The sequence below is a fragment of the Trachurus trachurus genome, assembly GCF_905171665.1.
Source record: "Trachurus trachurus genome assembly, chromosome: 24".
NCBI classification, from domain to species: domain Eukaryota; kingdom Metazoa; phylum Chordata; class Actinopteri; order Carangiformes; family Carangidae; genus Trachurus; species Trachurus trachurus.
This window is the reverse complement of record NC_139910.1, coordinates 25,137,628-25,156,477: the sequence shown is the minus strand read 5'-3', so window position 1 is coordinate 25,156,477 and position 18,850 is coordinate 25,137,628. Positions and strand designations below refer to the sequence as shown.

Genomic DNA, 18,850 nt, shown 5'->3' with positions numbered 1-18,850 from the left:
TTTTTATATCAAGATGAGAGAGTGGTTTTATATTGTGTTGTCTTGCATTATCTAATGTTTCCATAAATAGGATCTATGACCGAGAACCCCTTTTAACATTAGGTGGATGCATTAATAATGTAAGCTTACTTGTACAGCTGTGTAAATCATATGCACGGCTATATATGGACTTAATTTGTTTACTGCAGAGAAAAACCATCCAGTCATCTACCTACTCCATAAGTGGTTAACTGGCTCCTGGATCCTTGTGTTTAAATGTGTACATCACTTACGGTCCAGTCATCCTCATGCTGCCTTATCAGGCAATAATCATATCATTTACAGCACATGCCAAGTTTATAGCAGTATAAACACTCTATGCTGTATCCATAATCTCTATTTACCTTCAGATTTCTGCAGCTCTGAGTGATTCAAATGGATGATATCCCATTCATAAGGTTAAGTCTTCAAAGAAACTGGTGGTGCTGCTTTTCCTTTTATATCTAGACAATAATTTGACAGTTTTGAAACCTCAACTTTTAATAAAACATTTACCATCACCAGCAGATTTACGTCTTTCAAGCAGCTTCTTTAAGTTTTGCGCCGTTAATTGTCCCGTCTTGTCTGTTTGTGGCAACTGCTCTAGTAATTACAAGAGAATATTTCTGCCTAAATGATGTAGTAGAGGTGAGACTCGAAAGATTTTTCTCTCATGTGTGTGTGTGTGTGTGTGTGTGTTGCATCCTGGCTAATCTTCACGTGCAGTCAAGTGCAGTCCCTGGCAAGAGACTGTGTGAGTCACAACCGGCAAATCTAGCCCACGGCTTAGAGTTTTTTCTGTCATGGATTTAAGCTTACACAGACACACTTAAACGTCTACATAGCCTACACACACACACACACACATTACCACTAATCACTGCGGTGCTGCCACAAGCCCCCCCCCCCTTTGACTCATCTTTCACCAAAAAAGTCACCTGTGATACAAATGCCTTTGATATTTGTTTACCACGCTCCTTCAGGTTCATAGCTGAGCATTAGATTTTTTTTCTCTCCCTACGTGCAACATGAAACACCTGAGATGACACCTGAGAAGGGATCATCATCTGATTTTTGGCGGCGCCCAATTCAGAAAATCAAATGAACTTGTAAATGAAACACCGGTGGAAGCAAAACGTTGCGCTCACCTCCGCAAATCACCTCAAATTGCCCCTCAGTTTTCAAACCGAGCGTGCAGTTGTTCTTAGCAGTTAAAATGTAAACACTACAATCAGCATTTTAATTCATGATTGCCAAACAAGCCGTAAGCTAATCACACAGAGGGGAGGGGGGAGCAGATAATGAAGAAAGCAAAAGAGGGAGTGCTAAGGAGGGAGTTAGTGATTAGGTCTTGCCTCCAAATTGCTGTATGTTTTTTTTTCTTTGTGTTCTGTACGCAGTGAAGATGTGAGTGTGAAACTGCAGAGGTTATTTCCCTTTTCGTTGACTCTGCCACCTCATACATTCAGCTGTTTAAGCCTATCCAGGCTTTTAATGTGCTGATTCTCAAGTAGTGACCTAATAATTGCAAAAGGCTAAGGTAATGGCCTTGGGCCTGAAAAGACCTTTGGTTAGACCATTATATCCTGGATTGACAGGCGGAACGCCTTTAACCTTTTTCTTCTAGATTCATCACTAAAACGCAAAAACGCTGACAACCAAGACCTGACATCTGTCATTAGGAGTTATTATCTAAGGGTGTCTCAGTGAGGCCTGGGATCTCTGCTGATTCAATCGCACTGAGACCGAACATGAAGCAGCAACGTTGTTTGACATGAAAATCTGAAAAAATGAGGCAATACCCATTTTTTCTGCAGCCATCCGTGAGAGCCGGCGTTGTGTGTAGCAAAAATCTACTGTAATGTGGGGCAAATGATAATGTGGTATCCGCATAACAACAACAAACAGTGGAAGTGAGGTCAAGCAGTGGTTTATTTGCCTCAGGTTGCAACAGAATCCACAAGTTCAGAGCTAAATATTCACTCAAGGTCTAATTACCTGTGGCAAGAAGGCGGCTGGCTTTTTTTTGTTGTTTTCATCTGGTTTCGAGTCAATACTGGCGTAATTGTGGAAAAAGGGAACCTCGCAGTGCCAAAACTTTATCCAAGTATTTCATAGTTAAAGGGTATAATCACTTAATATTAGATGAAACCTACTTTGTTTGTACACCCTTGGCTGTCAATAAATCATTTGGAATATTAGCAGTGCGAAGTAAAGGAGGGAGAGAGAAAAATAAAAAAGAAACACACCCCTACGCTTTGTTCAGAACATGCTGCTTCTCTGAATGAGTTGGTGAAATCTCCAGTTGCTTTTTGTCTATTAATACATTCATTAGCACCATGAGACTGGAGGAATGAAGACATTCACCGCCCAAAGACTCCCAGCCAAATGATTAGAGATCCCTGCTTGGCTAGCGTCGCTGTGATATCTAAAAAGCAAGAATTAAAAATACATTCCTTTTCCTTCCTTTAAGAGGCTCCTGCAATTACTCAGTGAGCTAGAAACATGCGGGGAGGCTTTTCCCCGCATCGCTCCCTCACAGGCTACTGTACTTGTGTCTTTAATAACGTTTCCCTCCATCAATGCCATCCCACTCCCTCTCTGTTATACGCACACAAACACACACATTCCCTTTATCTCTCTATAGTGTAAAGACAGCCCAAAAACTGCTTGTTGTTGGCCCTCATCTTTGCACAGCAGATGGCTGCATTTCTGCACCACATGGCCAACACTCAGGAGATGAGGGGAGCTCTTTAAGAGGAAAAAGACTTTCAATCTGCTTGAGCAACTGTAGCTCCTCCTCCTCATCATCACGTCTTTTTTTTTTTTCCCCCTGCACGGCTTCAGCAGCAGCTATCCCACCAGCACCAACTCTACATACTACTGTACTGTAGGTCCACAGCTGCAAACCGACGGCCTGCATCCATATACTGTAGCTGCTGTTGACGATCATGTTAATACTGTAAACCGATCAAACACAAGGTCACAAAGTAAGATCATTAAGGATGCTGCGTGGATGCACAGCCGACCGGCCAAGAATCCCAATTCGCAGCACACCCCCCCCTTGGTTTCTATCATGTTTCTCCAACATGTGGGAACATGCTGCATATGTATGGAGAACTACATTCATTATTCATGCTGGGAGTCAGTTTGAATGTGCTGGAGAAGCGGGGTTATTCAGGAAGAGGATGGCAAACAGAGACTGGGGAGGCTTGAGTATGGGAGTGTGTTATCTTTTTTTTTTTCCCCTGTTATAGATCTGCACTATTTGTATAATTCAGTCTGCACACGATGCGCTGAATTTGGCCTGAAGACTGTAATGAGTAAACCTTGAGGAATTATTCAGAGGTTTATTTGTGGTCGTCGTAATGGCCGGCTCCTTTGTGCTTGTGGTTGGAAAGCGAGAAACATGAGCGCTTATATGGACGGCAAGAAAAAAAAGCTCAGATCTCTAGTTTGTAAAAGACACTATTCATAAGTAGCTTGAAGCAGACGTTTGGCCTCAAATTAGATACATGAGAGACTTTGCGATATTAAGATGATGATGAATAATACTGCAGACTGAGAGTGCAGCTTTACTACTTACGATGTGGAGCATGATGTAGTCGCCCAGGCGCGGGGCGCTGTCGATGCGGACGAGGATGCCGTCCTTGATGGTGGTGCTGAAGCCCACCGCCAGCCGGTCCGTCCGTGTGCTCGGCCGCTCGTTGTTGGGCCACGTGTACGTGATCAGACCCCCTCCTTTACCGAAGATGTAGGTGGTTCCAGCTGTGAAAACACAAGAAAAAAAGGGAAGGAATTAGATTTGTTGTAGAGGCAGATAAAAGAGATGGGGTTAAATTGGATTCTGTGATGTACAAACATAGTCTAACCAGACACCAGGGAGCCGGTGACATCACAGAACACCTCTGTGACAAAAACTGGATCCAAACTACCTCTATTAGGGACTAAGTCTGCTCTAATGCCTTTACAGCTGCCTTGCGACAGCGCCAATGTAATTGTGTTGAGTTCTATTTTAGGTGTTTAATGTTATTCAGCCACCACCACTTTTGGGTAGAAGTCAGTGGCTCCCCCGGCGCCTTCTATGACTTATCCAGCTCTCAAATATAGCCCCTTTCCAGGGAATAACAGCCAGTATGGCCAGAACCGGATAAGTCTCCCAATCCTCATGTATTATATATGAGACCTGCAACCAAAGAACAAAGGCTGGCAGAAGAAAGGAGGAAAGAGGGGAGAGAGTATATCCAAAAAACAATCCAAGAACCTTCATTGGGTTTAATTTGACACATGCAGAAATGGAAAAAAAAAAAAAAAAGGTCTCAGTGGGGGGCAGATGAAAGATTTCATTATTGCTATGCAGATTTGTGTCAGATTAGAAACTCTGATTGGATCAGTCTTGGCCCTGAGCCACAGAATATGTGGAAGTTGTTTGTGGATTTCCTTCTTTTAATCATCACGTGGCACAGTGACAAAAAAAAAGAAAGGAAAAGTTTCATTCTTTGGTTGCAGGGTCAGATTCATTTCCAACTTCCGAATGTTCCCTAAGGTGTGACAGAATTAAAGCACTGAATCCTTGAGCCGCTTAGCTGTCTCGTCCACATTTAGGCAAAAGATAATCAAGAGATCAAAGGCATTAGACCTGCAGCAGACTGACTGGTGTGTGAATCAATACGGGAGACAAAACCTTAGGCCATGACTCCTACGGCCTACGGATAGTGGGACGTATTGGGCTCACCTCACACACTGACAGGGGGATTGCTAATAAAGTCTCAGAGTTCTTGCATCAGCGTATTAATTCATTTTTTTCTGTCTCCATCATCCCTCTGCATCTCTTTCTTCCACATCACCTCTTTCCCTCTGTTTCCACTCCCTGCTGTTCCTCCCGTTCCCATTCACTTCCTCTCCGAGTCACCTGAACATCTGTTTGGCCTTGTGATGGGTGCCCAGCTGTCTCCCTGCTTCCCCTATGAAGCGGCCAACAATCTGCTCTGTGGTCCACAAAACCCTGGGGACTGCGAGAACATATGGATATGAGGGAGTAAGAGAGTGGGAGAGACTCTGTCGACCAGATGAGTGTCTCTGTTTGCCTTCAGGCACACAAACAGGTCTGCATTTCACACTCCTCAGGTGTCAGAATTGCATACCACCAACTAAGGTTGTCGATGTGACATAAAAAAAAAAAATTGAAACAAGTGAAGCATCCCGAGCCTCAAACAACTGTCTCGCTTTTTCTAACTAATAACCACACATGGCTGGTTTAACACAGACGCCTCCCTTTGAGATATCTATTTTTTTTCTGCTTGAGAAAAAAAACAATAAAATCTTTCGATTGCTCTCAGTGACAACGCAACAACTGAAGCTGATGGTTTTGCATCATGTATCACCTGCCTCAAATAGCTCATTTGCTCCATGGCACGGCGTCTGTGTGAAAACAAGAGGCTGATGCCATAGCAGCAGAAAGCAGCCTGCAGCCAGGTTCCACTGGATGTGGCCCCACTGTCTCATTGTCTCAAAGTTTCTACTTGCCAGAAGAGTTCAGGCAGACTTGGGATCAGTTTTACCCAGCAAACGAGCAAACTTCGCCCTATCTCATCTAACACTCTCTCTCTCCCTCTCTTTTTTTCTGGAGGGGATGACGATGATGAGCAGCAAAGATACAAGCACCCCAGGGAGCCAATTATCACATTGAGGAGATTTGCTTAGTGTTTCAAGAAGACAATGTTCGCAATGAAACACACACAGGAAGCCACACGCACACAGGCTGACTGACGCACTCGCACACACACACTCGCATACAAACAGGCAGATTGACGGAGGCACGAATGCGCGTTGTGACGCTCCACTGTATAAAAAAATGTGTGCAAACACGTGCACACGCATACACCAGTATTCAAAAAACATGATGGCTTCTCACATACGATCACACAAGTGGGTGATTATCCGCACAAGCACGGAGAGGAGAACCCGCCGTCGCCGAAAATGTAGCACGTTTTCCCTAACAACCTGCTGGGCCCAGACTGCACCGGCTGGATTTCCACACAGGGAGGAAGTCCACTGCATACCAATTCACTCATTGTGCAAAGCTGGAGTGTGGCATCACTTCTGATCACTCATCTTGAGATTTCGGCAGAGGGAGGGGGGGGGGGGGGGGGGGGGGGGGGGGGGGGGAACTGTACGCTGCTGTGGAAGGGGAGCGGCGTTAGCGACCGTAGCGGCTAGGCTAAACTCCCAAGGTCAAGATTCCCTCTGAGGAACTTCAGAGGGATTCTCCAGGAGACTGTGGGAATAGCACACTAACACAAGTTCGTTTTTTAGTGATTTTTTCTGAGGAGACTAATTACCTAAAGGTGAGGATAAGCAATGGCATATTTTAGCATAGCATTTTAGCATAGCATATTTTAGCATCCCTACTCCCAATTACTTCAACTAACACCTCCTCAGGCAAGAATCTGGTCCCAAAACTGTTAATAAACAATAGTGTTTTCAAGGTGTTTGGTTTTTTCTTTTTTTTTTGTAACTGTGTTTTTTTTAACACTGAATCCAGAATGCCAGAATGGGGGGAGAAAAAGTCTGCAGATTTTCTCAGGTATTGAAGTGAAAATAAATCAACATGTACCTCGCAGTGTTTCGGAGCAATGTGTACGCTACATTAGTGCGGGTGCCTCGCATTGGCACTTTAGCAAAAACCCTTTAAAATGTGCATCTAATTAAAAGTGCAAGCCTACATCAAAGGAAGAATGTCATTCATTGTCTGGAAAATAACTTGGTTCATTAATGGGACAAGCTATTAAAAGGGATCTTTGTAACAAAGTGTGCTTAAGTGATGGGCTTGTATACTCTTCCTCTGCCTTGATTCACTTGGCGCCAGTGCAATCAGGACTTTGATCCGATAAAAGGCATTAGAGCAGTCAGGTAAAAACAGTCCCCATTTGTTCTTTGCTTCTTGGAAAATGGCCGTCAAAGCCCTCTGCAGAGTTTTCTAACTATTTTCTCTGTCACTTTCTTCTTTCTCACTTGCAGAATATCCATCTGCTGCTGCGGCCCGTCCTTGGCATTCTTTAAGAGATGGGCACCGGCGGCTTAGCGCCATCGCTGCTTACAAGGTGAGCGAGTGTTGTGCCAGCAAACGGCAAAAACGGTGCGCACAACAAACGCACTCTCACACGGCTTTCACAGCCATGACGACCTGGTGAAAAGCCAACTGCAGGGGAAATATCATCAAAGGAATAAAATCTACAAACAGATTACTGCACAAGACGTTATTTTGGTGGATCAGAGGGGACTTTCATCTCCATCTCTGAATAATGCAATCTTGCCATGGCCAGTGGGTATTGCAAAGGAGAAATCTAATTGTGGCATATGGGTGTTCAATTGATTTGTGAGTGAAGGGATGGGTGCGACACAACCCTCTGAGGAAAATAATGGCCGACACTGATTTTCTTTGATAGTTAAAATACCTCCAAATGAGCTTTAAAGTCTATGCTTTCATTATTGAAATTAAAGACCTTGTGCCGATGCATTTCTCTCCAGCATTTTGATTCATTGCATCTGCAGTGCGCCTCGATTTAGAGACAAACTGTAGATGAGAGACTGGGTCAAAGCCTTGGCCTCTATTTCACAGAGTTCCCCCGAGGCGTGGGAGAGCAGACAGAAGGTCAGGACACCTGTCTGCAGAACAGAACTATGTCCTGTCCTTCAGGCCTCCGTGTGACATCACCCACCTAGTGAAAAGAAGGTAAAAGGAGAAAGAAAAGAAGAGCAAAACAGAGCGTTTTCACGCAGGGGCAGAAATGGTGGAAGGTCATTGGTATCAATCCATTTAACCAGTGGGAGGAATCTGAGTGGATCACAGTTTTGACCATCAAGCTGCTGCTCAAACTCAGCATTTGGCCGTTAAAAAACAAACAAACAAACCAAAAAATGGAAATCCCTTTTACATGCATTACTTACACACAGGCATGTGTGTACACTCTCCTCCCTCTCTATCTTCCACACACACATTTAAACTGTACCAGGCAACAATGCTATCTATAAAAGAGCAAAGAGAGCAGAGCAGCTGCCATGGCGCACGTCTGTTATAACTGGGTAATTGCTTGTATTCAGGCTTCACACCATGCTGTGATAAAACCCTCTGTTTAGAGACAGCTGGTAGAAGACCTACACTAAAAGCCTGCAACTATCTGTTCAACTGCAAAGGCTGCTGGGAGGCGGTGGTCAAGAGTTTTTTTTTTTTTTTTTTTATTCACAGGAAAACTGGATGAGGTGGCGCGTCTGACTGCATGTGCATGTGTCTCAGACAAGAGGTGGCACTCCCAGGGGGGCAATTTCTGAAAAACATGAATTGTCCCCCCCGATAAAAAATACCCCAAATTATTCAAAATTGAACAAATGCATTTTCAGACTTCACATTCTTCACATTATAGATTCACATCTAAAAATAAATGATTGAAATGGTGGAACAAATAATGTTTGACAAATGTATTTCTGACTCCACATCCCATCTCTGGTCTCCTCCAGTACGATGCAAATGAACACACATGCTGATGACATCAGCAGGCTTTAAAAAACGACCCCCTCAATCTTAGGGCTTCATATTTTGATATTCATCCATATCAATTAATCATGCATAAAGTTCCATACACTGGGAGAAAAGGAAGATGGTGAGAAGAATTGGGATCTGGGAGGGTTGGATGAAAACGGCAAAATATTTAATCGGATGTGCCTGTCGTTTAGACGGCGACGGCGTTTTCGAGGCTTGAAAACGCAAAAAAGTGAAACCACCCTCCAGAGTGGAAATCTTAAAAACGCTCCACCGTTGCGTCCCCATGTAAAGGGTGAAAACGCAAAACCTCTGCTCCGATTGTAATGACCTGTGGAGAGCACGGAGAGCAGCATTACGATGGCCGGCGTACAGCCTGCCGCAAATCAAGAAGAAGAAGAAGAAGATGGAAATTCTCTGGTTGTACACAGGTGTGCAGACTTGGTGGTGTTGTGCGTTGTGTGGCACACTGCCACCTAGGCTCCTGGCATGCATACAACATTGAATTACACAGACTTTTGCGTCACCGTATGCACGCGGATTTCCTCCCCAAAACGCTCGTCTAAACGCGGAATAAAAAATGAAGACGCGACGCCACTTTTGTGTTTTCTGTTCGGATCGTTTCCATATAAACGTAGCCTTAAAATTAGAATTTAGTAATATAACAGCAGTGATACGCGCTGTTGGCTGTTGGACAAATAAACAAGAAAGGTAAGCACAATAAATGATTCCCTGTGCAGTACTTTTTGAATGATATGGCGAGTCTCTAGGAAGTTGTGATTTATGGTGGCACGGTATGAGCTGCATACGGGCAAAAAAAGAAAAAAAAAGAAAAAGAAAAATCACTTTTGTGTCCCCCCTCAATCCTGACATGGGATCTGCAGCCCTGCTCTAGACTTTGACTCTCTGTGTGAGTATGCACACACAGTCAAAGCGAACTGCATAGACATGAATGAGTCTGAACTCTTGCACACACATCCACAAGCACACACAGATACTCTCCTCTCTCCTTGTTGTGTATGCCTGTATGTGTGTGTGTGTGTGTGTGTGTGTTGTTTATGTGCTTTTATGTCTTTCTCCTTGTTATCTCTTGGGCTTTCTGCAGCGCTGGCACCCCAGGGGATGGAAAAAGAAGACAAACACGGTTTGATGTGGTCGAATTTTCTGCCATCGGAGAATGAGGGAAAGAAAGAGGAGCATTAAAAAAATCCTGAAAGTGAGATGCAAAATGTAATTGCCTCCTCAATCATGTTCAAAAAGAAGTCTATCATCACAATGCCTTTCCCTGCCGCGCCTCGTACACAGGGAATTATTAGGCTTGCTGTCCTTCACACAACTTACAATAAAGAATCATTGACGGAGGAATCGAATTGTGAGATACTGAGCTGTGTAATCACCGGGATTTATCTCCATTTTACAACCTCTTATCATTTCATAATTCATATTTCCAACTGTTGCCTCTCCCCTGTGGGATAGAATGAGGGAGAAGACAGATGATTGAACACTCTCCCTCCCTCAATCAGCTGCCAGAAGCAAGTCTACAGGAAAATGGCTAAAACACGGTATTCATCTGTGTGTGCATGTGTTCTGCTGGAATTCCCCCCCCCCAATACACTCATAACGCAGTATTGTCACCACACATGGCGGCCATGTGTCCCATCTTTCATCGGCATGGAGAAAATACAGAATATGATTGATGAAGGACAGTGTGTGATGAAGAATGGCTATGTAAAGAAAACAGCCAGCCTTGAATGATTTACACTGTCTGTTTCCCTGCTATAATAAGTGGAAGCATTACCACACTATATGGTTCCACGCGTCAAAAACCAGGGGTAATAGAAGTGGAGGAAAGAGGGAGAAGAGAGTGGAGAACAGGCAGAGTGTATGTGGTGAAGGATGGAGGGCTGTTTGCAGACAGCCAGAGCTGTATTAAGATGTATGGGAAGACAGCCGACTGGAAAATACATACAGAATCAGGGTTTATAATGGGTTTCCAACCAAGATTTGCCTTTAGGTGCACTGCTCTACAATACTCATGTCTTCAGCCTAATTAAACTCTTTATGTGTGTAATTATTTTGTGTCAGGTGTGGCTCCTAGAGGGGGCGTACATGTGTAAACCCCAAGCTAAAGGAAGCATAAAAAGTGACAGAAAAACTACAAGGCGATAACGCAACACAATCTGCCATTATGGCTCAGAAAGTTATTATCCAAACTACAAACTGCATGCAGGGGAAGGCATGGGTTTGTCCACGTTCTATAACATTTTTTAGGAAGTTGCATTCCAACTTTACGAGCCAGAGCCCTCCAGCAAATGCAACAAAGCGAGAGAGGCAAGAGGCAAGAGGCTCAGGAAGCTGCTGCTGCTGCTGCTTGGGCTGCAGAGCAGCACTAGTAGCCAGGATGATAAAGTCTGAGCCGCTGGAAAGCAGCTCCACTCGCCAGGATTGAGCAGTCAATACTACACTGGCTCTGGCTGTATTTGTGCGACACTTGGCCAACAATGCTAAGACAAGCGAAGGCCTTTCTGCTGCAGTGAGATTCACTGCTGACAGTTTGAGTTGTTTGGAGTGAGCTGTTGGTGCCGGTTGCACACGGGAAGTGCAGGTGTGCGATGGGAAACAACCCAAGTCAACATGACAGGAACTAGTGTTGTCACGATACCAACATTTTGGTACCGGTATCGGTACCAACATGTTTTTCGATACTTTTCGATACTTTTCGGTACTTTTCCACATAAAAAGAGAACACAAAAAATGTCATTATTGGCTTTATTTTAATAGAAAAATTTTGGACCATAAAACAGGAAATCAGTAAACAGTTACTGCTGCTGCAGGATTAACATTCCATCTATATTAATCTGAACTCTTCCTAAATTAAAAAATGTCTGTTTAAAAATGAACATCAACTTGTTTTCTTTGCATTATTTGAGGTCTGAAAACCCTGCATCTTTTTTTGTTATTTTGACCAGTTGTAATTTTTGGGAGAAATTGTTATCAGTAGTTCATAGAATGAAACACAAATGTTCATGTTACTCAAACATACACCTATTGTTTCCCATATGTAGACCAAATTGATTCTGTTCCCCCCACCCCCATCAACGCAATATCGTTCCGTTAATTCATCTCTGCGTAGCGCTGCTTCGCCGTGCTCTCTCACTCACAGAGAGACAGAGAGAGACAGAGAGAGAGAGACACAGAGAAAGAGAGAGAGAGAGAGAGAGAGAGACAGAGAGAGACAGAGAGAGCATGCAGCCAGTGGTGATCCGCGGTAAAAACAAAACTTATTAACGAGGCTGTGGCGGCCGTCTCTCTCGCGCGCGCGGCGCACACACACAGACACACACACAAACACAGGCACATGGACAGGTGGCGCTGTAACGGTAATGATAAAAAGCACCTTGCTTCGTTTGTGACTCGCTCTCTCGCTCCTCGCGGCTCAAATTACAATGCGGCGACTTCACGCGGCGACGTCACCGCTGCTGGCGGCGCAGAATTAAAGTACCGGTCCCATCTAAGCGCAGTATGGTACCGTTTTAAATGCGTTAGTACCCCGGTACCAATCTAGTACCGGTATACCGTGCAACCCTAACAGGAACATGATGTGCTCCCACTGCAGAGCTCAAACTCACCATTAACATTCACTTCTGGCAGGAGGAGAGAAATGTCAGAAAAGGACTAGAAATGTATTCTAGTGGTCAAAAGTTTTAATCTAATCAGTTTTTAACCTCAAAGAAGCTGAAACCAGCAACTGTTTTGCTTGAAAAATAATGTATTAATTGTTGAAATAAAACAATGTCCAGTTAATTTGATCAATCAGCCTATCAATTCATCTATTAATAGTTATCTAATAAAGCTATAAGCTGCTGTACACTCTCAAACTACACAATCCTGCAGTAAATCCTCCCTTCAGCTGAATTACATCACGGAGGAGTGTGTAATATTTTGTCCAGCTGCCGGTGTGAGTGCTTCTGTATACAATGTGACATTTTGAAAACCCTGCACAGCCACACTGGTGTTGGGATTGACTCGGATCACTTGGACCTGAGCTCAGGTTGTAGCTGTGCAGGCTCTGCTGAGAGGCCAGACGTGGCCACAGGAGACTACCGGCCAGCCTTTTCCACTTGCTTAAACATTATTCCCTGGTCTAACCCGGCTAAGAATAATGACTCGGCCAACTTGTTTAAAGGATTATTGTACTGTATGTCATTCTTCCCTGCGGCTTGGAAGGTAATGTGCTAAGTTTTCTAATTGGTTCGCTCTCGAAAACACTTCAGGTGCGATGACTTCCGACGCCGCGCCACACGGTGAGTGAGATGGCTCAATCAAGAACGGCGCTGATCTTTTTCCACCACTCTTCCGTCGGTGGAGGGGGGATACACTTGACATATTTGCACGATGAACAGCTTGATTTGCCATCTGCATGGTGTTGCCGAGGCAGACGCGGAGGGGGAGATGTGGAAACAAGGGGGGAGAGAACAGTGGCGAAAAAGAGTGGCTCTCTGCAGGAGGAGAGAGGAGAAAAGACGTGGAGAGGAGAGGAATGCATTCAAGTGGCGTAGATGTAAGTCTGAGATGCCCCCACTCCTCTTCTTCCTCTTCCTCCTCCTCCTCCTCCTCCTGCCATTTCTCAGAGCAACAGGAGGAGGCTTTGTAACGCCGGTTCCTTTACTCACAGGCATGTCAAATCATCCTCAGATCGCGACACAGGAACGGTGCGATCGGCTCACAGACACCTATTAACGAAGCAGTCATGTATCCTCACTTCGGCTTCCTGTAACGCTGCAAAGGCACAAATGCGAGGACACGGACGTGAAAATACTCACACTCACACGCGCACAGGCTCCAACAGCAGAAGGTGATCCATAACAACTCCCCCCTCATTACCGCGAAAAAGTCAGATAGCCGGTATCACCCTCGCGCCCTCTCCTCTCTCCCTCTCTGTCTCCCCTCCTGCTGCATTACTGGCACTCTCTCTGTTGTAGCGGCAAAAGCGGACAGAAAGGAAGAGCTTTAAATGATTTTTTTTCTCGGTTCCCTAGAGATGTCAGCTCCTATTCTCTCTGGTTGGAAAAAGGAAGAGAGTGAAGGAGAGGAAAGGGGGTCTGAGGAGGATTTCAGAGACTATGGGGGGAGAAGGGGAGATGGTTGTGAGGGGGGTGTGGGGTGGGGGGGCTGCAGCTGAGATCCACGCGGCACTCAAGGCTACAAAGAAGACCTGTCTGCTGACTTCAATGCTCAACGCTGCCACCAGTAGAATTTTTAGAAAGAGGGGGGGAGAGAGAGAGACGTCGCAGGGAGATGAAAGAAGATGAGGTGCGAGGTATAGGAGGAGAGGCACAGGAGGATGCTGGGTAAAAGAGGAAGAGACAGACAGACAAAGATGGGCAGCAGAGGTGGAGCAGTGTCGGTTCGGAGGTGGCGTAAACACACACAGATTGCGAATAAATAGCTGCGACGCTTCGACACCAAAGCCCTGTAAAAACCCGCCTCAATCCAGGAAAAAATTAGCATTCTGTCAGCTCAAGTTTTCTGACGTTCACACACTGCTCTCAGCAAAATTAGGACATGAGTGTCTCTTTCCCATCATTCATAATGCATGACGCACAATGTGTGCGAGGCATATCACTTCAGACGCGGGCCACACCAAACCCTTCGGAGGATTAGGTGAAGAAGATCTCCTAAAGAATAAGGGATTCCAAGATGGCTCCGAGTGGAAGCATCATTTATAATTGAATCTTCCCCAGAGGATAGTGCAGCCTGTCTGCCTCTGCCAAAGCTTCACGGAGAGAGAGAGAGCCCAGCGCTCCTCTCCCTCAGTCTGTCTCCCCGCAATAACTGAAAGGCCCTCGTACACAAATACAACACAGCAACCTCGGCTACTGATCTTATCCCAAGGCCTTTATGACTCAAACCCCAGTTGGACACATTTACACATTCTGAACTTTTTTACAAACTTGACTTTTTTTTTTTTTTTTGGCCTAAGCATAGTGTAGAAAAAGTTTTTTTTTTTTTTTTTTAAACAAACACTGCATTAGAAAAGTGCTTGTGTGTTGTCCTTCACAGCGTGTGGAGATAATGATTACCATCAGGACAGGATGTCAGCAGAGGTAGAAATTGCGTCAGCTGCAAAGTCACATAACCATTTGTACTTCATCAGCAGCATCTGTCTGAGTTTTTTTGGATCACTCGTGGCAACGCAGGGAAATGTTAGAGTGGGTCTGTGTTTTCTTTGTGAGGACGTGGGAACATGGTGAACACTTCTGTATCGCATTATTCAGCTAATCAACACTTGGCAGCGGTAATGTGTACTGTAAGGAAACATAATAAGGCTCCAGATGGAGGCTGCAAACTAGCAAACATATAAGCAAAAACTGTCTTTGCACGTGTTTTATGAGAGCTGAAATGCACAGCAAAGCATGTGCACATGTAAATACTGTATAAGTGAAGATTACTGTAGCTTTTAAACACTTCCTGTGTGTCTATGGTTGTGTAGAAGGTGAAGGTGTGGAAAACATTTTGTAACACAGTTGTAATTTCATTCTAAATCTTGTAATGTGAAGATGGCAGCATATATAGGCAGCTTTGTAATGATTAAAGCACAACTGGCTGAGAAAAGAGCAGGCTGTTTCAGTGGAGCAGATAGTGTTGCAGAGTTATATTTCGCACGATGCCCACAAACCACTGCGGCAAATGGATTTTTGCTCGTTCTGTTTGTTTGCCCCACATTAGTTGTGTACAGAATGTATTCAGTCAAGACTGACTGACTATCTGTCCAACTGGCTGCCACCTTTACACACACACACACACACACACACACACACACACACACACACACACACACACACACACACACACACACACACACACACACACACACACACACACGTATGTATGGCTATCTTTGTGAGGACACTCACTGACATAATGTCTTCCCTGGCCCCTTAAACTAATCTTAAAGGGATAGTTCACCCAAAATTCAAATTTCACTCATCATCTACTCACCCTCATGTCGACTAAGAGCTGTGAGAATTTTCAGAGTCCTCCGTCCCTTCTCTGAGTTACTTAGTTATTGAAGCCCCAACATGAGAAATTGTTCCGCCGGTCAGTGCAAATCACGCGAGATTTGCACTGACACAGGGAGAGCAGTGAACTGAGACACTTTTTCGGAAAAATTTCTCATGTTGGGGCTTCAATACAAGAGGGACATTACATACGAGCAGTATGGAGGTATTTGGCTGTTTGTGCTGTTTGGTGTGTCTTTTTGGACGAAGAAAAGTGGTATCCATTCACAACCATTATATGGACAAATACTGCTGCGGGGACCCCCCCGTAACTCAGAGAAGGCATGGAGGACTCTGACAATTCTCACAGCTCTTAGTTGACATGAGGGTGAGTAGATAATGAGTGAAATTTGAATTTTGGGTGAACTATCCCTTTAACCATCCAAAACAAATGCTTAACCTTACCCATTACTCTTAACCTAACTTAAATCTAATTATAATAACCTAGCTATTATAAAGTCTTAACCTTCAAACAGCCTTTGGAAGGGGTCTGAGAAAGTGAGGACCAGCCATGTCCCAAAATGTCCTCACTCTGATGGTTAAAAACTCAAACTGGTCCTCACATGTATAGCTGTACAAGAACACACACACACACATAAGCAGCCAGCTCCAGTGTTTTGCTGGGTGGTAGCTAGGCAGCTGCTGTTAAACTTCAAGCACAGGTGTTAAAGTAAGCTACCTAACTGCTTCACCTCTGTCCTGCAGCTGGAATCAACAGACAGCCTGACAACGTGGAAAGTGATAATTAACGTGGCACTTCTGCATATAGCGTTGCCCTCATGCACTGTAATTGGGTTTGCCGTGGTCGTCGACAGGGACAAACACGATGTTGCAAACTGAGGAGGAGACGGAGGTTTCCTCTCCCCTGCTGTTCCTGTCACATGTTTTGGAACATGCAGCATGTGTGTTTTAAAATGACAAGGAGAGTCCATGTATGAAATAACTGAAGAATCAATGCCTGAGATGCCAACCAGCCTTTGAAGAATCTGGATTAGAGGGCTAGATGGACGGATGCTAAAAGGAAATCAGCATCTGGTTGGAAGCAAGGCTAATCTTCTCTTTGATATCGACAACATCAAATAGAAAAGTACTTGAACCTAAAGTGTTATAGACAGTGATGGCTCTCCCTCGCAGGGGGAAAACAAACAATGTAATCAAGGCGACAATACACATCTCTGTTGTTGAGATCAAAATCAAACTGTGAATAAATACGCCTGATGACCTTTTTTTTTGTTGTTTGCTCTGCGCCTATTGTCTGTATTTGACGATTGCCCGCTGAAACACAGCTTCATTGTCTTCTCTAACGCTAGACCAGCTGTGCCTGCGGTTGGCATAGCAACCCCACATCCATAGCCACCAGTGTCTGTGACAAACCTGATATTGTCTGCAACCCTACCTACATCAAACACCTTTACATCTCAGTGATTACCTCACAAGCAGCTCCTCCCCGGTAATAATGGAAACAAAACAAAAAAAACATTGCAATGCATCTCCCACACCTTTGGTATTCTATCTATTGATCTATCACACACATAGGAGAAGAAAAAAAACATACAGAACGCAGGTTGGACAGAAAAAACAATTCAATCAAGTTTGTACTTTTCAGAAGTTTACTCAGCCACCTCCCTCTGAGCTAAGGACTTCAATTCCACAGTAACATAGAAGGCAGTGCTCGCTGTATTCCTGTGTTTCTCTAAAAACAACTCTTCAGCTCCAGCTGAGACATGCCATCAATGGCGACCTTGATGAAGTGATTGGTTTTGACAGGTAACTCTTATTTCTGAGCGACATGCATTGCCACCTGTAAGGCACACAAGGTTCACACTTTAAGTGCACCACTCTGCCATTCTTTGAGGGAAGCAATCAGCACATGATAATGGTCATTGGCCACATAAATCACAATCTAGATCTCCATGGGTTTCACCTCCGTGCTCAATACTAAGTGTCATGCAAACCTTGATGGTGCTTTTATGGCCTTTTTCATACAGCAGGAGGTGAGTTTCCATGTATAGTTCTTTATAATTTGATTGTGAGTGACACTCCGGAAGCTTCAACAGGGTGTTGGGAACAAACAAGTGAAACGTCAGATGGCAAATACCGAGAATTCATCAAAGTTTAAGTTTAAGTGTCAAAACTTGTCAAAGAATGATGTCAGCCTGGGAAATGTACGGTCCATACCAGAGTGACAGACTGATGACAAGTCGTAGGATAAGAATGGAATGAGTGGGTGGAGAAACATAATGAAGCCCACATGCTTCTATATGAGGAAGGAGGCAACATGAGATGGTTTGATGAGTATAAAAATAACTTATCTTGCTTATGCAGTCATCACTGAAACAAGAAGTCATTCATTCCAACACAGGGTGAGTTCCAGGTAGTAATGGATCACTGAATTTGCTGGTATAGGATAGGGATAGTTCAACATTTTGGCAAATTCGCCCATTGCCATAATCCCTATAAAGGGGTGGATTTATTACCTTTAATTGTCAGTGCATGCTGTTTTGAGATCTGCGGGGCAGAGATGTGAGCTGCTCAGCAAACACAATTGAGGTATATAGCGATACATTTTCCCCTGTCCCTCAAAACTTATCAAATACACAGTCCAGAAACTCCAAAATGCCCTCGTGGAGAAGTTGTGACCTCTACATTCACCACGCTATGAAATAATCATGTAAGACTATGAGACAAATTGTTTTCAAGGCAAATGCATAGCCAAAAATTACATTCCAGCCATTGCTGCTGGGCGGCGTGATTTCAAAAGCGCAAATAGTTCTGCTTTGTTTGTCCTAATGTTACATAATTATACATGATTATTTCATAGCGTGGTGATTGTGGAGGTCACAACTTCTCCACAAGGACATTTTGGAGTTGTTGGACTGTGTATTTGATAAGTTTTGAGGGATAGGGGACTGTGTACCGTGTTAGCTGAGCAACTTGTGTCTCTGTCCTGCGGATCTCAAAACAACATGCACCGACAATTAAAGGTAATGAACCAACTCCTATGACTATAGGGATTATGGCAATGGGCGAATTTGCCAGAATGTTTAACTATCCCTTTAAGGCAAATGTACCACACACAACAAGGATTGGGCCTCCCTCTGTGTTCTGATGGTGGATCCAACTGTCCAACCGTCAACCACCTGTATGTCCACAATGAATACAGTAAATACTATTCAAGCATGCATGCACTGCAATCTTCCTCTTCTACTTTCAGTCTTTGTATTGTATCGTA

General features: G+C 44.2%; 1 protein-coding gene across 1 annotated transcript in view; it reads right to left on the bottom strand.

Moving 5' to 3' along the window:
* The window catches only part of nrxn3b (neurexin 3b), a gene marked incomplete at both ends in the record, with an annotated part of 315,810 nt that overhangs the window by 73,743 nt on the left and 223,217 nt on the right, over positions 1–18,850 (bottom strand). The window contains one exon of the mRNA XM_084000441.1: positions 3,605–3,786. Within this exon, the coding sequence (XP_083856567.1) occupies positions 3,605–3,786 (182 nt within the window). The remainder of the gene's footprint in view (positions 1–3,604; positions 3,787–18,850) is intronic.